Below are 23,093 nucleotides of genomic sequence, written 5' to 3'. Positions count from 1 at the left end.
CAGAACACTCATCAAACGTTTGAAATGCTGTTAAGATTTGAATTTGTGGAATCTAGTTATAATAATATACATTTGAACAAAAACTAGCTTCAAAGTTTAACGCAGTCATTTCCTATTGCCAGTAGGTGGTGCTGTGATTGAGACTGAGTGTTGTCACAAAGATATGTTCAGGCCTGGACTCGATTTAGAGTGACGTTTGGTACAGATTTGACCTGATTTGACCCTGTACAAGCATTCATATGTTTAATCAATGAACAATAATACAATTGGTTTTAGATCTTGGAGTGCAGAACGTGAATAACCATGTACTTACCTGCCACCACTGAAACAAATTAAAACTATGCTAAGGCACTTTAAACTTATATAACTACAATTCAACTTTATGTCAAATCTTTTTTAACGTGTTATGTCAAGGTTACGTCTGGGCCCATCGATGATTGACTTGCTGCACATGCCGGAAGCTGGTCCGGAACAAGGAAGCGACGTCGCACGCGTGCTCCCGAGTGAATACCAAACATAACAGTGTCAAAATAAAAATGAAGCAGGTTCCTGGTAATACCAGTGGGTATAAGTGTAATAGACGAGAGAAACGAGACGAATATGAAGGACTCGCTGTGATACTAAGTGGCTCGGGGGAAAGGAAACGCTAAGCCGGAAGTGGTCTACGATTACCCTCACGGAAACTCTCTCATCTCTGGTTGGTGTTTGGCCGAGCCGGCCGACCCTACGTCACTTCCTCAAGTTATTTCCATTTGTTTGTGACCAACGCCAGCAGTTATCCTGCACCCTACACACCAACGATAACGTAACGGCTTTGTTTTACAGCATGTCGGGGTGAGGTATCGTTACACTTCTGTTCTCTGAGATTTTGTAGGAGATCTGGTCGCTACCGAACGTGTTAGCTTGAGCAAAGACAGGAAAACCTGCATATCCGCGAAGATAAAGTACTTGTTCGGCTAACGTCAGCTAGCTAGTTTAGGTTAATTGTCCACCTATTGTTAGCCTGGTTCCCGGTGCTGCGGTGTTGGATAACGTTCGCCGGCCCTTTCGCCGCCGTGGACCGATGGAGTGTCCTCATCTGAGCTCGAACGTGAGCTGCGCAGTGGACTCCCCCGGGTTCCCTCACGGGGCTCCGTCCTCCTGGTGCTGCACCGGTGAGTCTGTCATTCTCTCATGTGACTTCCACATGGATCCCACCTGACTGGGTCTCACCGTCGGGCCAAGCGGGACAGATGCTGGGACCATTTACACGATGCTGTCGCTGTGGCGCATGAAGGAGTGATCCGTAAAAGTCAGTCACAGCGGTGTGTTATCACTTGTTTACAATTAATTCAGCTCCATGTTTTGTCTCCAGTCTGCAGGTCTAATAAAAGCCCGTGGATCTGCCTCACGTGTACCACAGTCCACTGTGGAAGGTGAGATACTATCTGTTGTTTGTGCTTCAGTCACTTCAAATACTGGCGTCTCAATGCTTTTGCTTTTGAGGGATTGTTTAAATCTTGGCAAGTCAATGAAGCGTCCATGAAAGAACTGCTCTTCTTTTAGATGGATTGATTCTTTATTTGTCCCTGAAGGGAAATTTGCTTTGCAGAGAAAATCCCTCACCAACATAACAAAAACAACAACTGACATAACCAACAACCAACACCAGCTAGAGATACTACTTATTTTTTACCAGTTAAAAACATAAAAGCTTTTTGAATATAGGACATTTTTTATTATTTTTTAAATGACTTTGGGAGGAGACACCTTATTGGCCACAATGATCCTTTCCTTAATTGTGAATCTGTCTGTTTATATACATCCCATTCATTGTAATGTAATTCCCAACAGTTAACTGGCTTTTTTTTTCTGGGCTTCTGTAGCTAAAGCAATACAAAGCATCAAAACACCTTCCATACATAGATAAAAATATGTAGACTATTGTTTACTTGGTCAGCAATATTCAACAAAAAATTAGGTAAATATAACCAAGGATAGTACTTTTAACTTTTGGCCCAAGCCATACTACAAATAAAGCAAGATTGAATTTAATTTCTGTAACCATTTTTATTTGGAAAAGGGATTGAAGTTTGAATATCGGAAATGGTTAGATATCTGTTTTATTATTCTGCAGGTAGATTACATTTTAGCCAAATGGTTGGAAAAGTATTCAAACCTTGAAATAATAAAATACAAAATACGAGAAAGTAATCTTACACAGCCTTGATTTGAATCTAATGAAGATTCTTTAAAGGCACCAACGCGTTATGAATTTGGAAGTTTAGAAGCAACTTAGGCCGACCTCTGTGGATGTTTGCGTTCTAAAATAACTTATTTTTATCTAGATATGTCAACGGACATGCAAAGAAGCACTTTGAAGACACTCAAGTCCTTGGCAACAGTCAGAGGAGGGGGGAGAAACAGGAAAAAGAGAAATCCCATCACTCTGTCTGCATGGACTGCAGCAACTTCAGTGTGTTTTGGTGAGTTTCCCTCATGACCAACCTATCTTCGTGTACAATCAGTGACTCACCATGTTGCCCGGCTCACGGTCATTAAAAAAGCAATCAGTCAAAGCATTGAGATTCCATGGTAATGGGAACCAAATGTTTAAACAACCTTCATTCATCTGTACGAGCCTGATCACTTGCTTTGCCACATTCTTAGATCCCATGCCACACAAACCGTGATCCAAATTTGAAACTACATTCCCAAACATTTGATGACAATCACTCCTGCCACATGTACACCCAGGGTTCAAAGCTGACTGCTACAGCCGATAAACACATGTATATTAACGATGACCGTGTTTCTTATCTAAGATTCTGATGGGTTCAATCTCTGTAAGTCTGTTCTGTTTTCAAACGTACATGTGTCTTTTCTAATGGGTCTTTTATAGTTACAGATGTGATGAATTTGTTGTCAATGACACTAAGCTTGGGCATGTGCAGAAGGTGAGGGAGCATCTTCAGAGTTTAGAGAAGTAAGTGCCAATCTCAAGATCTGAGTCTCAATATGTGTTTGTTTTCTCGACAATAATCTAAGCGGGGCATTAGTTTTGATTGATTGGTGGTGTTTGTCATAAAGTGAGCCTTTTCCCAAACATAAAGCATTTAAAACATGTTCAATTAAAGATCAGTACGCAGGTTAAATGTTTTTCTCTCTTCCAGCTCAGCTCTGATGGGTGACAGACCGAGGAAAAGAAAATTTCAGGAAAGTCCAGCTCCAGACAGCAAACTGTTAAAAGACAATGTAAGTAAAAATAGATATTGTACTTGAACTTAATTTACTCAGTACTTCAACGAAATAAGTCGCAGCAGCCTTTGCAGACCGCCACAATTTTTTATGTATAATAAGCATATTAATATGTGTCACTTGTCTCTGCCAGGACGGGGCAGCTTTAGGTGCTACAGGCCTGCGGAACTTGGGCAACACGTGCTTCATGAACGCCATTCTGCAGTCGCTCAGGTGAGGCTCTGCGCTGAGGATGTGGTCACATTAGTGGTGAACTGGGTTTGCAGCTTGGTTCAATTCCTCCGCTCCCGTAGACCCAGGGCCCCACAACCAGTCACCCTTTATTAATACTGTCTGGGGCACAGTCAGGGGGATTATTACACAGGCTGCTTGGAGACGGGACACAGTAAAAGGCCAGACTTTCCAACTAACACAGTTTCAAACTGAGTTCCAAAAGGATTATGCAGATGCGTTTGCACATTTTCTTTATATGAAGAACATCTGATATTACTGCTGACTCTTTGCCAAAGCATGTGGTAGATGCAAAAAACATCTGTCTTCCTACTTTTCTGGTACCATTTAGTTTCCATTTATTTAAAAATGGTGTTAACAATCTAAATCTGAATCCTAGAAAAGTAACTACCTGACAGTAATTCCATACTGTGAAAATACATTTGTCTTTCTTGCATGATCATTATCTTTAAAATAGCTTTCTGTTTTCCACATTAAAGTCAATATCTCATCAGTGTAGTTTCCTTACATCATTGTTTATGAAATACAATGTAAAATCATTATTTGTTGTTATTTTAAAAGATAAACAAATGGAGAATTTTTTTTTTTTTACATGAACACTGCAGCACAGACCATCACATCATAGTTTACAGGATTGTAAACTATGTCTGTTTACTCAGCTGTTAATGGTTATTACCGTGTGTAACAAATTGAGTAAATCTCTGGTGTGGCACTCTTCACTAGACTTGTGTTTTTTTTCAACAGCAACATTGAGCAGTTCAGCTGCTATTTCAAGGAGTTGCCCGCTGTAGCTCTACGCAGTGGTAAGACAGCAGGAAGAAGGATGTACCACACCCGCAGCCAAGGGGACAACACTGTGTAAGGTCCACTTCTGAAGGGGGGAGGGTTATGAGCTGAGTCATTTCAGCAAGTGTGTAATTGGCAGAATTCCTACTTGTAAATGATCATGGAAGACGTCCTCTCAAATCTTTTCTTATTATGCTCCTAACAGCCGAACTGAAAGTGTGCTACTCAATATCACAGACATAGTCAGATACAATGACTGACAAGAGAAGTAAAAATTTGTGGTTATTGCATTATGTAAGAGAATTAGACGTTCTTTAGTTTCTGACTGCAGCAGTTCATGCAGCGTGGTAACAGGGTTGCTCTGTGTTGAACAGGTCGTTAGTGGAGGAGTTCAGGAAAACCCTTTGTTCGCTGTGGCAGGGCAGTCCGACCGCCTTCAGTCCAGACTCCTTATTCTATGCCATATGGAAAATCATGCCAAGTTTCAGGTAAGCTCTGACGGGCAACAAACTTTATTTTTTTGTCTGTGTGTATCCTCAAAATTGCACCAAAGAAACGATCTGTTATGTGTTATTGCAGTCGAGTCATTGAAAGCTGTGTTTTTTGTGTCCAGGGGTTATCAGCAGCAGGACGCCCACGAGTTCATGCGTTACCTGCTGGACCACCTCCACAGAGAGCTGCAGTACAGTCGCAATGGGTCCTCGCTCCCGGTCTCACCTCAGGATGGCGTCAGACCCTCCACACCAGAGGGCAAATGCTGCATGCAAGTCTTTCCAACTTTACTATTCTTTTTTTCTCTTTCCAAGCTAAATTTACATTGAAACAAAAACTTATTTTTTCTAGTGTTATTTTTTTTATTAAAAGCTATTAGAGTTTCGTACCTTTTTTAGAGGTTGTAAAGAGCAGCCCCAGAGATGAGTAAATGTCTACTTGAGTACATTTTCCAAAAATGGGTAAACATCGATTGGGTTCAGAATATGTGGGGATCTTAATACATTGACTAAACCTGCTTTGTTTGCCGTTTGATTCATTACAGAAATGGGACCGCCAGTGTTGTCACTTCAATTTTTGGAGGATTGCTTCAGAATGAAGTCAACTGCCTGATATGTGGGACAGAATCTCGAAAGTTTGATCCATTTCTTGGTAAAGCAAGTTTTCGTTATTGAATAAATGTTTTCAACAAGTACAGTTGAAGAAAGAAAGATTCACAGTAATGTTGTGGTCTAGCAAAGTCATTGATACAGCAAACTTCTCACCATTAGTGTAACATGAATGCTAATGTGAGTTAGTGTGTCGATTTTTATTCTATATTATAATATTAATTAAGGAATTTAAGTCCTGTCATTTTGGGGGAGATAAGTAAACCAAGACAAAAACCTGATGATAAATGACATCCGAACATTTGTCTCCTTCTCACAGATCTGTCTTTAGACATTCCAAGCCAGTTCAGACAAAAGAGAAGTAAGGACCAAGAACCAGGACCAACCTGCACCCTGCGTGGTAATTTCCCTTCGTCATAGACACTGACTTTTTAAACATGTTTTTTTGGTTGTGTTAGATTCTAATTGTGCTGCTGAGATTAATGAAAACATTTAATACTTTATTTATTTCTTTTTTTATTAGACTGCTTACGTAGTTTCACTGACCTGGAAGAACTTGACGAAACAGAACTGTACTATTGCCACAAGTGTAAAAAACGACAGAAATCCACCAAGAAGTTCTGGGTTCAAAAGCTGCCAAAGGTAGGAGACAGAAAATCTTAATTAATTTATAACAATTCACAAATTTGACTTAAAAAGTGTGTACTGGAGTAACCGGGGGGATTCATCTCCATTTGTAGGTTCTGTGTCTGCACCTAAAGAGGTTCCACTGGACAGCCTTCTTGAGAAACAAGGTCGATACCTATGTGGAGTTTCCACTGAAAGGCCTGGACATGAGGGGTTACCTGCTTGAGGTGAGCACACAACAGAACAGATGCTGATCATGCAATTTTACAATACAGGTTTAATTGTTATTTCTCAGCCTAATGATTTTTAAGAGTAGGAGGTTTTTTGTGTCAATAGTAATCAGTCTGAAAATGATGAAAATCGAAGGAACAATACATTTATCAAATGATGACCAACTCAACAATCAAGTAGAATTATAGGTCAGAGGTCAGCTGCACCTCTCAGGACTCAAGAAATACATTTCTGTACCTATTCCACAAAATGCTATATAACAAAACATCAATAATACTTAGTAAAGGTCATCCAAACTTTTCTCTCCGTCCACTGTTTGGAAAGACTACAACATGTTTGCATTGTGGACATTTTATTTATTTTGCCTCCGATGCACCAAAAACCAAGTCTACTTGTCTAAATGTAACCCCTTTTGTAATTAAGGTGGTTGGGTAATTTTAAAAATAAGCATGATGCCAGACAGCTGACTTTGGTAAGACATGTACAATTTAACACTGAGCTGTAATGACTGCATTGTAAGTTGAGCACAAACAGTGCAGCTGCGGACAGCAGGAAGAATAAAATAGAATAGATAGTATAGAAGGTTTGTATATTTACAAACATTGCAGTAGCTCCTTTGTCAAACTGGTCATTTAGTCAAACTAAATTTCCCCCATCACATCCAGCTGATGATGGATTTATATCCACAAAGAAAAATAACATGTCCTGCAGAGCTATACATTTTGGTTTCTTACAGACACAACACATCCAAAAAAGATGTGGATGTTCTTTTATTTGCGTTGTTTACACATAAAATATAGACCGTTGCTAGGAGCTCTAGTTTCTCCAGGGAGTGCTGTTGATTTGCAAATCAGTTTGACAGCTTCAACAATGGATGCAAAGGTAAATCTGTAATTTCCCTTCACATTATTCTTTTTCTTCTCTGTATCTTCTTGGAAATTGTATCATGTTCAACATTTAGAGGCTTCTCGTTTTTTTTTATGAAACACCTGAGTCCTCCATAAAGATTTATAACATTTTATAACATTTTATAAATCATCTTCAATCACTTAAGTTAATATTTTGGGTAAATGGTGTGAGTAGAACTAACAGTCGAAGAAATTCAATTTAGGTATATTTGCAAATCTCCAAATCCCAACTAACTTATCTCGAGTCACTTTACATCATAAAGTTTAGACCTTATGGAATTATAGAGAGAAACCCATTGTTCCCACAATGACCAAGCACATGGTGACAATGGAGAGGGAAAACATCTCAGACAGACCTGAGGAGGGCGACTTTGAATGGGAGAAAAAAAACAAGAGAGGAATGGAAGGGGGGAAAGAAGAGGGAAAGAATCCAGGATCACTTGTGTAAATTCTCATCATGCTCTTATGTTTGTAGCCAGAGAACTCTGTACCAGGGAGTTGCCTGTACGACCTTGCGGCTGTTGTCGTGCATCATGGTTCCGGGTGAGTAGAACATTTTTGAGACTTTATTATATGATCAGTATTTCAGTGCTTATGAAATAGGAAGACTAGAAAATGCCTTTTCAAAACTTGTCCTTTTCTCATAATTGACTCTCAATGAGCACTGACAGCAGCGTAGATGTGCTTTAGTCACTGTCTGAGCATAATTGACTCAACACTTGTATAACTCAGCAGCTCTACCTACCACAGTCGGCTGTCAGTCACACCAGAGCTATAAAAACATTACAGTTCCAGTTTTGTTCAAAAGCCTTGTAGACAGCTGCAGTTAAAAATGCATGAAGCCACTAAATGCTGAAAGCCGTTAGGCTGAGAGTCCTTGAAAAGCATTTAGACATGCCAGGAGAAACTGTTGATCAAAGTGCTGCTGTTTTGCCTTTGGCCTCTAAGTGGCGATGTTGCGCTGCTGTATCACTCTCCCCTCAGCAGCAGGAAATGAGGTCTTGTAGGAAGCCAGAGAGTACAAGCTGATGGATGTGTCTGTGTTCACAGGGTTGGATCAGGGCATTATACAGCATATGGCAGCCACAAGGGCGGCTGGTACCACTTCAACGACAGCACAGTATCTCTGACCAATGAGGACACAGTGAGGAAGGCCAAGGCCTACATCCTCTTCTACGTGGAGAGGACTGGGCACGTGTCCTCGGACAAGACCACCAGCAGCAAACCCGCTGTGGACAGCACGGCCTCGGACGGCGTTTCTTCAGGAGCAGGCAGTCGGGACAAAGTCACAGCAGGTTCAGTCTCGGCGGACGGTGTTTCGATGGATGCAGCAGCCTCACACATGGTGGATACCTTGGACGAGAAATCCATAGATAATCTCAATGTGGCAAATGTGGGCAGAGACATGGATGAAGCTGCTATAGATAGAGACTCCTCTGACAAGTCTGCAACAGAGGAGAGCAGCCGAGCCGTACAGACGTCTGCACAATGATTCAGTCAGACTTTACTGCCTTAGACCAGCACCTCACTCCATGTCGGCTCCATGTCGGCCACATCTCACACAGTGCTTGATTATAATAGTTAATTTTGTTATGTATAATGAAATATGTGCAACAATTCTTCTTTTATGACTTGCATGACGGCACCATGTATAATTTGCTGCTTGATTTTTTTGTTTAGTAGACTTTGCATTCATTTCCTCGATGTTGTAATCCCCAGCTGGGGTAGACTTCTCCGTATGTAATAGATTACAAAGGTGATTGTTAAGTAATGAAGCTTTAGCCTTGGAAAACCTCAGTTGGTCCAATGTTTAGACTGATGAGACACCGTCATTGTGAAAATACTAGTTTTTCATTTTTTTCAAAGTTTCCGACTATATTTTCCACATATTAAGATCCTGACAGTTCATTTTTTTTTACAGGTATAAGTAGAGATTTTAGGATTTGCAATCCAACACATTTATTGTATGACAGGTGCTCATTAGAGCTGTAGAAAGTTGTTTTAACCTCTTGACCAGAACCAATGTGAAAGAAATGTTCCTTGTCAAATTGTTTTGTTTTTGTCTGTACTGGTGTTGGGAGTATATTTGAGCTACACTCGCCCCAATGAACTTCAGAACGTGTATCAGGCAAAGTGAACATGACAAAATACAAAGAAGAATCTCTTTTTTCTAATGTTTGATGTGTTTTTTCTGTGTGTCCGAGCGCCGCTCCTTTTCTCCTGAGCCTGGCAGTGAGCCGTCACCACAATCAGACATCCTGTAACACTGATAGCTAAACACACACTCTTCTGATACACATGCTAAACACACACTCTTCTGATACACATGCTCTGAAGGTCCTTTCTTAACAACACTTCAATAGGCAGAATATTGCATCACACAAGACAGAACAATAAGCTCATAGACCCGCACAACCGCAGTTGAGAAATGTCAGATTTTAGATCTAGATTAAAATTATTCCTGATTCAGTTTCTCTAAATTAGGCTCTCAGTTGCAGAAATATAAAAAATATTAAACCTAATGATGCTTCAGCAGCTGCTATACCATTGATTTATGTGTAGAAGAAAGATTCCACTCCAGGACAGAGTGGCGGATGAAGTTGACACAGTCAATCGACAGAATATTAATCTGCAATTGATTAGCTGCTGACTTGGTTTTTCAGACATTCGATACTTAGGTTTTTACATAAATTAGTTTGTTCTATGACAAATTTAAAATAGCCAAAATGTGAAATAAATATAGTCTACAGTACGTTTTTCCAAATGTAAACATTTAGTCTAGTCATTTATTGCTGTTTACATATGATTGTCCCAGCACCGGTATTATTTTTGTGCGTTAATAAAACAGCCTTTGATATGTTCAAATACGAGCGTAGAGAGAAAAAAATGTTTTTGCATGCCTCTCCCCCCCCCCCCCCCCTTCCCTCTAACGAACATCTCCACCCACACACATACTCATCAACACACATACAAACACACACACACATGAGCGCTCCCCCCAGGACACGTGCCAGCCAGTCAGCCTTCTCGCCCAGGCAGGAACAAGTGCTTCAGTATATGCTGAGGAACAGCTGCTCGTCCTCACCTGCTCACCGGTGGCTACAGGCTCGCTGCTCCGTCCCCATTAATGACACAAGTGCCCTTTCTTTCTTTTCCCCCTTTTCTCTGGAGGGCTCAATCACAGCAGCTAATAATGCGCTCACGTTGTATTTGTTCGCATCAGGGGTCTGGTTTAGGACATCATGACACCATGAGTCACAGCACAGACTGTAATCAGCTTCCCAACAGTGCCACATCCCACTATCCTGCATTTTTGGGACACTGCTGCTGATAACAAGTGGAACAGGACTTAACTGGTAATGGAGTGATGACACAGATATAATGGTGTTTTCCCTTTTGCCTTCTAGTATGTTCTTGTTTTTCAGCCACACTGAGTCATGGTTCATCATCGTTTCATAACCTGCTCCCAACAGGTTTCTGTGATGGTTTCCTCACTTTGATGTTTAACCTACACTGTGGAACATTTATGAGCACAGTGTGACTCAGGATGCGTGTTTTCACATTCTTAGATTTTCAAAGAAGACATCATTTGGGAATTAAAGTATTATCTCTAAAAACAAATATAATTCCATGTACTTTGAACGTGATTTAGAAAAGTAATGGAAAGGAAATAAACTGGGTCATTAAAGCTGTGTTGTTAGACCTTCGCTTAATTCAGTTAAATATGTTTTTACCACTATAAATACTATATGTATATGTACTTTATATATATATTTGATGCTTCTATACAAAAATAAAAATTTCAGCTCAGGAATGTGTTATGTACTGGCATTACTGACTGAGTTGTTTTGTAAGTAGATTCTTTCTCCAGCCTATATGAAGTGGACAAAGAGTATATATCTTGAATCTCTTGCACCACCTTCAGTTTGTTTAAAAAAGTTTAGTTTGGATAATACTTTTATTCTGACACGGTTTTTCCTCAAAAAGTTAAACTGCATCATTAGAGGTTCTTAAAATGTACATGTACTCCTCCCAACCTGTGGATGGTTTTGCTTTGCGATGCATTACGGAGGCGTTTGTCTTTTTGTGCGTCATTCAGTGAGTATCTGTGTTTTAGAAGTGGATCAGGGCAGTGTCAACATCTGGCTCAGTCCACTGCTGGCTGCCTGTTGAGAGCCACGACAGATGGAAAGGGAGCGTATGGCTGAAACACTTCCATCTTTGACCGTGCCGACAGTTGTCTTCCCAAAATAGCCCACGCTCACACGGCCTTATATGTGCAGGCCTCCAGCATGTGCCTGAGAAGGCATCATGTATCTAGGCCACACAATACAGGCTGCAGGCTCATTGTTGCTGCCTACCAGTCGGCCTGTCGCTACCCGAGGCCCCTCTGTGTGTCCCTGGACGGCTCACCATGCACCTCACCCAGCTCAACAACGAGTGTCTCCTCCACCTTTTCTCCTTCCTGGACAAGGACAATCGCAGGAGCTTGTCCCTCACCTGTCACCAGCTGCGCCAGATCTTCGTGGACCCCTGCCTCTGGAGTCTGCTCCACTTCAGCTCGCCGTGTCAGCTGACGAGGGACAACTTTGTGCTGGGACCCTCGCTGCGGTATTTGTCTATTTGCTGGTTCTCCAGCAGAGTGCAAGTGTGTAACATCGAGGACTGGCTGAAGAGTTCGTTTCAGAGGGACATCTGCAGCAAACACGAGCGCCTGGTCAGCGCTTTCCTGGCCCATGTCTGCTACATGTGAGTGTTTGTGTGGGGTTTCCCTGCTATGTCACGTCTGTCAAAGACAACCAACAAGGGAATTGCCCGTGGAATAGACCAAAAGAGAGTGGACAAAACGAGACAGGTGCATTTTTTGTTTTGTGACCCAGAGTCTATTTAACCATGTATTTGTCCAGCATTCGGGAAAAACAAAAGCTTTTTCCATTCTGACTGGTTCTTTTGTGACCCCTCATATTTTCCTTGTGACCTGTTGTTGGGGTCCTGACCCCTAGGTTGACAACAAATCAAACCTGAATCTTAAATGTGGCCATGGAGCTAAATGAACATTCATTCTAACACATCCTCAGTTAAAATTGAACATGAGTAGATTTATTTGTATTATTTATTTTGTCCGCCCCTATCCCTGCTTTTATAGGAAGATGCTTTATGGAGCCTGAGGTGTCACTGGTGTTACACATGATTATGTTTATTGTTGTTGTGGGAAAACATAGTTCCTATTTGGCGAAATGTGTCTCAATCACGATCTCGCAATTTCTGTGTTTTTCAGGGTCATTCACAGCCTCCACAGGGAGGAACATTGTGTTTCTTGAAGAGGCAAATGGCTTAGTGAAGCTGCCATGTTCAGCTGTAGGCAGCAGGAAACACAAATCATTAGAAACAGATGGTGTATCCTGAGCTGGCAGCAGAGACAGATAAATGACACATCTGTGGGACACGAGAGTGATTCCATTAACTAACATAACTGTGGTCAGATATCAAATTATGTTTGGTGAATGCTGTGACAGCTGGATTTGATAGGTCACTGAAACGTAGCAGTATTGGCGTCCGGCCTCGTGCGGCCGGCTGCATGCAGGAATCAGCCTGGAGAGACATAATGAGGTCTCTGGATAATTTCTTCATTGTAACAGTAATAGCGGTTGATGTGAGCGAGCCAGGCCACCACTGCTGGCCGGCACCAGAGAACGGAAGGGAGGCTGGCTTATGGGTTCAGTGTATGACCCTGTGAGGATTTCCTGTATTGTGAAAATTGAGACGCAGACACGAGGGCTGAGTGAGCAGTCAAAACTAGAACCACCTACTTTGTCCGGGTCCTGTATCTCGACGGGCCACAGGCGCTCGCGTTGCATACTGATAAACCCTCCCAAATAGTCCACAGGAGAAGAAAGCAAGTGCACGTGACAGAGTGGGAGGGGACACGCAGAAGCTGGGGGGGGTGATAAAGAGTGATTTGGCTGCAGACACTCCCAGTCAGCTGCAGACTGGAGATTTACACAAGCAGGTGGAGCTTACAATTGGCTCTTTGTTGCTGTTAGAGGAATGAACATGTGCGTCTGTCTCTGCCTGCCTCTTCCTGGAGAAAATCATGCAAACGCTGACGCCAAGCTCATGTCTGACTGTTTTTTTTTATCTCCATGGAAAAATCTATCAACCCTTGCATGTCAGTGGGCCTCTTTACAGTGTAGATTCCAGTGTAATGCTCCCCCCGTACAGATGACTACAGCAAATCAATCATCAGGAGCTGAATCATTTCATTCTGATAATCTTGAGGTCACAGTAGCAGGATTATGCAACATGGATTGACATGCTAAGCATGCCATGTAATGTGGGTTGGACAGTGGGCGGCACAAGAAGCTTTTATGTTTTTGTTTCGGAGTGGGTTCATTCCAGTATGAGGTATGCACCATTTGAATAAACGGATGCATTCTCTTATAAAACAAGCTTGAGCACGTTGTTGGGCTCGTGCATTAGGACGTCTTCTTACAAACTAGAAAAATATTCCCTGCTGCATCAAGATAGTGAAAAAATCCCCCAAAACCTATTTAGCCTGTTAAAAAGTGGTTGATCCACTTAACAGGCTGGAGGAGTGGAATGTTAAATATACGTTCCTTTTGCAGTTCACTGGATAATTTGATCAGACAGTATAACCGTCGGGAAACCAAAGAGCTCATTAGGGAGATGATTACAGGTTAGTGGTGTGGAGCTCTGCTTGTGCTCAGCCCCAGGGTTCGGGTCAGCCCCAGACTGCCCTCTGTGTTGTGTGTTTTAATCACAGACTGTAAACTGAAGACGGTTGTTACTGTGAACTGCATGTCTCAAAGTAGATAGATAGATAGATAGATAGATAGATAGATAGATAGATAGATAGATAGATAGATAGATAGATAGATAGATAGATAGATAGATAGATAGATAGATAGAGAGATAGACAGACAGATAGACAGCACTCACTGGCTGTGTGTTTTTCTAGTGTTCCGTTGTGAAACACGGGGGACGTTGACGTGGTTATATTAAGACAAGGTGACATGCAGATAATGACATGCTTTTGGGGAGAAAAACAACATACACACACACGCACACACAGATACGTCTGCACACAGTGAGGGGAGGGGCCAAGAGAGGGTGGATTATGTAACAAAGGTTGATGAAGTTTTTATGCCCATTATATATTTTAGTTTACCTCGGGGTGCCTCTGGTGTGGTTATTAGAAAGCAGCTGAATCTCTAAATGTGACCAGCTCCGTGCTCCATTCATCAGGACTCTATGCCACCTTGTTCTATGTCTTCCTTCTTTTTATCTTTTGGTCGACGTCATTGCCTTGCAGTCACATCCGCTGATAAAACAACAGCACATTTTTCCTGTGTAACAATGCAAACGGGGGCACGTGGACTGCCTCCCCTGTCCCATGTTCAGAGGTTACTGGGGCAGCCCCCTCAGCACTTGAAGGCAACTGCAGTATGTTTGGCTCACATGTGGTAAGGTGGGAAGATTATGTAAGTCTTTATGTAATCTCCATCAGCAAACGTGTATTACATCCCCTTTGCCATCAGGGTGTGTGTCTGCCAGCTCTATAGCCGCCAGGCTGCCAGTAGGTTGCAATGCACTTCATGGTAATGGATGGAAATGAGCAATCAACACATGCAATGATTCATTTTAGGCAGAAATTCCTGACAAAAAAAAAGAGCATGAGAGAATGTGAAATGCTGTTATTCATGAAATATCCTGTGATTGTTCTGTGCCACAGTGACATTCTCCATGTGTGCACGGGAGGGACACATAAACCATATTGCTCTGTTATAGAATCAGGCTGCTGCCTCTGATTGTCATTGTTAATTTCTCATTAATGGTCTCAGATCAGCAAACACCCGCTCTGTTATGTCCTAAAGTGGAATGACACAGAGCAGGTCTGGTTATACTTTTGAAACCTGTCATTGTTTAATGATGTCACTCGCTGTGTCACAGGTGTCCCAACCTGCTGGAGCTGACCCTCTCCGGCTGCGGCCACATCACCGACTGGGATGTGGTCACCTTGCTGCAGAGCTGCAGGAGGCTGCGCCGCCTCCACCTGGAGAACTGCGTCCGCATCACCAACCGCAGCCTGGTAGGCGTGGTGGATCACGGAGACGGTCTGGAGGAGGTGAAGGTGGACTTTTGCCGGAACATCACTCAGGCGGGGCTGCAGGCTGCCAGGGAGAGGAGGCCAGGCGTCCAGCTGACGGCAGAGAGAAGCGCCGACATGATCCCTGACAGCAAGCCCCAGGAGAAGGTGCTGCTGAGGAGGGCGCTACAGAAAGTCCTGCTGTTCTCCTGAGGGAAGAGCCTCAGCTGCTCTCAGATGGACTGCAAGGGAAAGCAATTCTGTGACAATATTTAAGGACTTGATTGTGTGATTTGTTTTGCTTTGAATGGTTTTTATAGTTTTGACATCTTGTTGATGCAACACACTTTATGTTGAACATGAATGTTCCTTACAAAAACATTTTATGTAAGCTGCTTCTATTCCATGTTAATCAAAACACTCACACACAGTCACACACACACACACACACACACACACACACACACACACACACACACACACACACACACACACATGTCTACATGACTTCAGAGGGCATTCCATTGACTTATATGGATTTTCTGGAGACTTGCCCTAATCTTAACCATAGCTACTACTTGCCTAACCCTAACCCCTATTGTTTTACCTCAAAAATAATGATTTATGTATGGGGAATTGATTTTTGTCCCCATAATCTGACAATGTAAACAGATTTAGGTCCCCACTACATGAACACACACACACACACATGTTTTATGTACACATGAGTCCGAAATCAATGAATTTTGAAAGAGGCGCATTCATACAACATAATCTGTCATTACTATACTTGACTCTCCAGATGTGAGTGTGGTGTCAGTCATCTCAACATTTTAATTAAAATATAACCTCCCCTGAGGGCGAGATCACACACCTTCATGTTTCAAGTCATGTGGTTACTCGGTCATGGTGAGACATGTTGAGAGGAGACGTTCTATCGGGGCAGAGAGGCCCCGTGCATGAGCCCTGATTGGAATCAGATTACATAAGACTGTGAGACATATGAAAGTAGGTTGATTGGGGCAGTGCGTCTCCCCCTGTGAATGCCATGTGACACTTTTATTGCAGACTGTTGCTGTGGAGCTCGCCACATCCTGTGATGTCTAAAGAATTACCATATCTTCTCACAGAAGGTCAATGTAATCAGGAATAAGCTATTTTCCCGATCCGACCAGGACCTGGGCTTTTATACTAATACTGTATGAGGCAGCTTTTCAGTTCCCTGTTGTTGTTCCGGAAAGGTCACAATACTGTGTTTATGACTACTTTCTGTTTTTTTTTTATTTGTGTTTATTTTGAATTTTACTTATTTATTATCCGGTAAATCCAATTTTTCCAATTTTGTGATGGACAATAAAGTTTTTATGGCTGTAAAATTGAATCTCAAGAATGATAAACCCTCTAGAAATTAGACCTGCTACAGTTTTTGGATTATTTGGTTCATTAGCATATAATAATAACAATTATAATTTATGATTAAATATGTTAATTTGGTGCAATAATTTAAAACCAAATGAGCCATACAAAGTTATGTATTAATGCAGAATCCCAGCACTGATCATAAATTCATTCTGGATACTTTTCTTTCAGCTTCATTATGCAAAATGTTTTAAGATCCATTAAAAATAAACACTTCCCAATCGCTTTTAAGCCATTAGCATGAAGAGAATATTAAAGAGCACTTTTTTTCTTTACATTTAAAACAAATCTTTGCATATTGGGTTGATAAGAGCGAGATCACATTAAAATGAGTGACCCTAACCCGAACTTTAACCCTAACCCTACACTGGGTCGCTCTGGGATAATACTTGTTATAAGAGGCTTACTGAAAGCTATAATACACATTATACTGTATAAATACACTATACACAACACATAAAGGAAAGCCCCCAAGTGTATGTGAAGAATAGCATGTGCAACTTTAATATACAATAACGCTGCTGCAGTGAAACAGAGGCCACAGTTTATTATTTACTATCAAGAAACATGCTTTAATTGCAAAGTGCTTGGCAGGATGGACCATTAAAGAGTTATGAGCTGCAGGTGGGGAACTCCTGAGGCACATCTGGCTGCAGACACAACTCCAACACAACAACACGACAGAGACTTGTTACAACGAAACACAGTCCATAACAGCTCTGCTCGTTTCTACTAGAGGCCGGTTTGTCTTTTAAAGGTGCGTTGTGATTTTAAAATAACACAATCCCGATGCATGGCCGTCACTGTGTTATTCATTGTGAGGCAGCTGCGGCCCTTTCAGCCCCCACACCGAAGTGTAACCTTGTTTTGCCAATTGCGAATGAAGTATCCGGGCACAGCCTTCACTCCCATCGCATTTCGGGAGAAGTGACGATTTGTGCGATCGGACAAAAGACAACCTTGTGTCTGACAAAAGCAGCTACTGTGTCGACAAAACAAACCTTTTCTGTGTGAGTGATTGGATATTTAGTTTAAGTTGTGTCTGACAATCACATCTCTTACATTCGATGTCATGCAAATACTGTCTTTTATTAGATCTCTGCTGGTACATACAGTGGTCGCATTGTGTTCTTGTGTAGCCCGTTTTTCCACTGTAAAGAAAGGATTGTTCAAGCGAGAGATGGTGCAACATAAATCCTCCAAGATCCAATGTGGACCCCCCCCCCCCCCGTGTGTGTGTATCCACCGTGTCGAGTAAGAGGCCTAAACCATGTTTGAGCAGCCCTGCCCGAGGTGGAACACTGGATTCTGAGGTTGGGACTAACTATGTCTTCAAACAGACCACACCACGCAGTTATATCCCTCCTTTATGAGAACAGTCTGCTCGAGGGTTCACGTACAAAAAGTGCCTATAAGCTGAATATTATTCCAATTGATATTTGCACTGCAGGCTTCAAATCAATAAAAGGGAAACATTCCTTCTTTATGATTGTTCGACTGAAAATATGTTTCAAAAAAAGATTGATGACCTGAGGCGTGTTCCAGCTGAGACATTTGAGGACACCTCACTGCCAGTTTTTTTTTTTTTTATGTAACCCCACAACGAGGACACAAACTTGTTTAGATTAAGCATCTGCTTTTAGCATATGTGCTTTTACATAAGACGAATATCCACCAACTGGTTTGAGTCTGGATGAGGAACATGGGGAGCGGTGGAGGAGGAATTCAAATCCTTTGCTCAAGTAAAAAAATTCCGAAGCCCCAGAACAAGTCATGTTATGCAAGAAAAAGTACAAACGGTTTAAATAGGTTTCAAGTTATAAAATGAAAAAGATTCATTATTAAACACAAAATTTCTACCCAATTTCATATATATATATATATATATATATATATATAAAGGAGGAAAAAGTACATTGTCTATGTTTATGTAAAGTAGTGACGTAAAAAATGGAAAATAAAATCACCCATGTGAAGTATAAGTACACATAATTAGGAAATGTATTTGTTTATCTGACCAAACACGCACTCTCACTGTCATGCTGAACAGTGATTGGCTGAAATAAACAGCAACATTGGCTGACAGAAAAACAGATAAAAGGCCAGTTCCAAGGGATTGATTAAATGTGTTGCTCTCGCTTCATTAGAATAACAAATTTCATTAAATAAATTCAGTCCAGGGATTCGGCTAACCCTCCTAATTGTTTTAATGAGCTGCCACACGCTCAACAAGATGCTCCACAAATACAGATGAGACACTGGCATGAGAATGAGGCAGCTTTTACTATTATGTAAATCAGGAAGATACACATTTATTACAATTAAATGTGAGTCCCAAACAACGTAAGTGTTTATTAACCTCTGCCAAGGAGGATATGTTTTTATCCATGTCCATTTGTTTGTCTGCAGGAGTACACAAAAACTACTGAACAGATTTCCTCAAAACTTAGTGGAAGGGTGGGACATGGATAACGAAAGACTTATTCTGAACTGGCGTACTGGAGCATATAAATTAAAAGCAACAGAGAAAAATCTAAAATGTTAGTGTTTGCTTGAAGCCATTTCTTTTACCTCCTTTGACTCTCAATGAGACTGTTTATTTATAAGCTGGTGTTGTGATCAATAAGTGATGTTAAACCTGTGAAAATGATCATTTGCAGTTCCCTCAACATCTGCATGTCATTAGAGTTCCACTGTTTTTCAACAAAGAATACTTTTATTTTTTGCATCGCTCTGACCATCGTGAAACTGAAAGATTTCCCTTAAAAGGTCGAGCTTAAGGCCGCAGTGTCATTTTATTTCCATGCTTTTTGACTCTCTGACAAAAGACTACATTGCCCACAATGCAACACTACAGCTTGAAGTGTTAGCAGCAGCTGTAGCCCTGAGCTGTTGGCTTCAAGCAGAGATGAGAGGAGTGAGCTACACAGGCCTGGTAAGTTGTTTATGTTCAGACTCTGCCTCACCTGAGGAAATAGGAGCTTCCTACAACAATTTACTTTGCTATACAAAACCAGTTCCCTGCTATTAAAATGTAGTTTACCAGAATTTCTAATCATGCATATGACCATGATGACAGATAACTTTGCATTTACAAGCAACTCCAAAAAAAAGGACAAATCTGCTTTTCTGATACAGGATATTCTTATAACAACCTGATGTATGTAAACATACTTCTGCCTGCTGCTCTGATAGATGCAGTCAAAAGGAACTAAGCTTATGGAACCCAACAAAAACTGTATTAAAAGAAGTTCATGCTTTTGGAAAATATGAATAATAAACTGACTCACAGAGAAGCTGCACATGATTTAGCAGAAGTTTAAACAACTTAAACTATATTTTATTAGGCTGGGTTGAAAGAACGTGATGGAATTCACTAACTATAGAGCACACACCTCCATTCAGGCCAAACTCTTCATCTCATCAAGATCCATGACTTACTCCCTGGAAAAGGTAAATATCAACATCTCAAAATGTGTGAGAAAGTGAAAACAAAAGAAATCCTGGATGCCTCAAAGTGAGATGGAAGTCAGCTGAGTAGTCTTTGTGTAAATCCTGCTTAAAAACAAACAAACCAAATTCAACAAACAGATGAACACAGGTGAAAACACAACCTCTTTCTGCAGAGGTAATAACATTTCACAGAGTTAATTTTATTATGAATTGCAAAGTAATTTACGGGATAAACAATGTACAGTATATTCTGCATCCTGCCATTAGCAGAGCCGATTTCCTACATGACATATAGATGCTCTGGTGATGACAGCAAGGCGATAGAATCCAGCCGGTTATCTAAAGGATTCATGCTGGATAAAAAAAGACCTTTTGAGGAGCTGGTACAGCACAGGGCTTTCCGGCATAGAGGGCGGAGGGTGGGGAGACAAAAGGCAATGGAGGTAAAAGGCAGGAGGTATAGCTCTCTGTGCCCTGAAACCCAAAATCAGCAGTTTCCTGACAGCCTTATAAGGTCAGCCATGAGGCATTTCCAGTATCCACTGATTACTCACCCACGGAAGAGGAGGAGGGGGCGTTGAGGCTTTGACGAAGGGAAAGGAGGAAGTATGTTTTTTTTTTTTTTGACTACTCATTTATTCAGGTATTTGAACAATCTGTGTGTTCATGAGCCTGTGACTCGTACGGGGTCCGACTCAGATGGGGGGGGGGGGGGTTTGCTGATGTCACTCACCACAGAGGGCATCTGAGGCATGTGTGATATCAGTAACCATCACTAATCAGTAACTGTTACTCTTTACGACCTAAAGCTTTATGTCCTAACAGTCTGGGGTATAGGCTGCAACCTAAAACTCGATGAATGATGTTGTCTAGACAGTGGAGCCATTTGTTATCTTCTCTTTTATGAGACAGGGCATAAAGAGGCTGTCAATTCTTCAGTCCCTACCCGTATTATCACGCATAAATATTAATGATCCCTTATTGTTTGGCGACTATGAATAGATTAATACAAAGATGAAGTTTCACCAAGGTTTCTAAAGAGGCTTTCAGAAATGCACTGATCATGTGAGAGGAAGCGAACTCCTGAGAAAGTCCGGATCCAATTCTACAGACATTCTCTGGAGTTCGATCACTGCCATGTTTAAGTTGAATATAACAAGCACATTTATTCCAGTAACATACAATTAAGTTGAGTATTTTCATTTGACGTGTATTGGGTTGGACATTTTGTACAGTGTAGATGCAGTTTGACTTCTGTCAGGTGAAGGGAGCTATCCGGATGTTCCCACATGAACCTGGAATGCAGATAAATCTTATCTGGGTTGCAGACACATGAGGTGAGTGTAAACATCTCTGAATCTGCAATGTTTTGTCCTGGACTCCCTGTCTGAGTTAGATTAGAAAAACCTTTCCCTTCAGAACTGTTCCGCTCTCAGTGCTCGTTGCGTCTGTGTCCTTCAGAGCGCGTATGTGTGCTATCTTGCACCTGCTTGAGTGTGCGTCTGTCCCCGGGGCCCAATGGGATCATTTTAATAATATAGCAGCGCTTTGACGCCCCTCTCTCTCGTCCTACGACGCTTTACTCTTTATATTTCCTGCTGGAGTAACTCAAAGGCTCCTTGAGGTCTCCATAACTATGTGGCTCTGAGTCTGTCTGGTGGATATAAGGCCACAGTTGTGAATTATTCAGAGAGCTGGAGTCTTTTGTAGCTACGTGACCGTATATATAAATTACCCTAGATATTGTTGATGATTTAAATCCGGGGGATACACAGGGAATTGAGAATAAGCAAGAACGACTTTCGGTATATAACATCCAGGTGTCGCTTCCTAAACTTTAGAGTTCAGATTTGTCTCCTTGTCTATCTCTCCCTCCTGTGTTGTTAATGTGTGAGGTATTGAAAAAGGGATGTGTGGCGCAGCAGAGAGGGAGATAAACAACGAAAAGAAGGAGGAGGGAAGATGCAGAGCAGCATCGTTCCAGACGAGTGAAGGGCCGGCTCAAGGACACACGGATTCCTGCGAGGAGACATTGTCTGTGTCTGTCACAACACGACAGACCCCCCCACCCCCCCCACCCCGACAAAAAAAAGAAATGGCTCCAGCACTCAGACAAAGGTTTGACCCATATGTTAGCAGTCTGTCACCTCCCACTTTCACACACTGTGAAACCACATTGTGATTTTATACCAGCTTTATATGCAGACCGAGCTGAGAGCCTGATTGAATGTACGCAGATAAATTGAACATACATCGTGTCTAAAGGAGGAAACGATAACTAAATTAAACACAGACGTTTTTCTCCCACATTATACTGATGTTGTTCGGTCTTCAGTGCGAGTTCTGCTTCCTTCCTATACTCCACAAAGCTTCATTTCTAAAGAAAAGGAAGATTTCAGTAGAAAATACAGAAGATAAATACCTGCTTTCATTTTCCTTCTCTCAATTTATATTTTTCCAAATTAAAAGAGAACTAGGGGTGATGGCAAACCTGTTTCAAAGTTGATATATATTTGCGGCCTGTCATTTCAATTGTCCAGGGACCAGACAGTGTCATTGATGGGCAGCAGAGAGCTCCTGAAATCAACCTATTTTCATAACAATATGTATTTATGCACACATTCCTCCTTCTCCTTCCCACGATAGTGTCCGTACGATCTAATAATTCCAAATTTGATTTCCCTGTGGTTCTTCGCCGACTTGTTTTGGCCCGAGGCGCACACGAAATAGGAGGCAAGAGCACACAGAAGTGGGGCTACTGCTCCCCTGTGAGACCGAGCGAGGGTCTATTTGTGGAGCTGTTTCTGTGTCTGCCTGCCAGAGCATCCACTCAGGCTGCCGAGCCCCGGCCACAGTGCATGTGCAGGGAGTAACTGGGGCACTACAGGTGGAAGACAGGGGCTGATGCTCCCCGGATGCAGGGCGGCAGCAGAGGACAGAATCAAACGCCGTGCCCGGATGCGAAGGAGCTAGCTGGCGTGATACTGCACAGCA

General features: G+C 41.8%; 2 protein-coding genes across 2 annotated transcripts; both read left to right on the top strand.

The window, feature by feature from the left end:
- The first annotated feature begins 721 nt into the window (after positions 1–721).
- Positions 722–9,294, top strand: usp3 (ubiquitin specific peptidase 3). Its single transcript, XM_062390259.1, has 15 exons — positions 722–1,154; positions 1,355–1,415; positions 2,328–2,465; positions 2,882–2,965; positions 3,153–3,234; positions 3,371–3,450; positions 4,213–4,326; positions 4,629–4,742; positions 4,868–5,017; positions 5,291–5,397; positions 5,674–5,754; positions 5,878–5,996; positions 6,095–6,208; positions 7,596–7,663; positions 8,171–9,294. The coding sequence occupies exons 1-15, from the start codon at positions 1,064–1,066 to the stop codon at positions 8,610–8,612; spliced, it is 1,845 nt and encodes a 614-aa protein (XP_062246243.1). The 5' UTR covers positions 722–1,063; the 3' UTR covers positions 8,613–9,294.
- Positions 9,295–11,313: 2,019 nt separating this feature from the next.
- fbxl22 (F-box and leucine-rich repeat protein 22) lies at positions 11,314–16,638 on the top strand. The gene is given in 3 exon segments (XM_062389283.1): positions 11,314–11,494; positions 11,497–11,869; positions 15,092–16,638. Coding segments are annotated over 3 exon segments (804 nt in total). The 5' UTR covers positions 11,314–11,412; the 3' UTR covers positions 15,441–16,638.
- The last annotated feature ends 6,455 nt before the right edge of the window (positions 16,639–23,093 follow it).

The sequence above is a fragment of the Platichthys flesus genome, chromosome 6, assembly GCF_949316205.1.
Source record: "Platichthys flesus chromosome 6, fPlaFle2.1, whole genome shotgun sequence".
Classification (NCBI taxonomy): Eukaryota; Metazoa; Chordata; class Actinopteri; order Pleuronectiformes; family Pleuronectidae; genus Platichthys; species Platichthys flesus.
Note: the sequence above shows the minus strand (reverse complement) of the source record. Positions and strands in the feature narration are given on the sequence as shown.

Bases quoted from the DNA above. Each gene is read 5' to 3' on its own strand.
- usp3 (XM_062390259.1), top strand. From the start codon at position 1,064: ATGGAGTGTCCTCATCTGAGCTCGAACGTGAGCTGCGCAGTGGACTCC. The intron at 4,327-4,628 runs GTAAGGTCCACT...TGTGTTGAACAG, and splicing joins AGCCAAGGGGACAACACTGT to GTCGTTAGTGGAGGAGTTCA. The intron at 5,398-5,673 runs GTAAAGCAAGTT...TCCTTCTCACAG, and splicing joins AAAGTTTGATCCATTTCTTG to ATCTGTCTTTAGACATTCCA.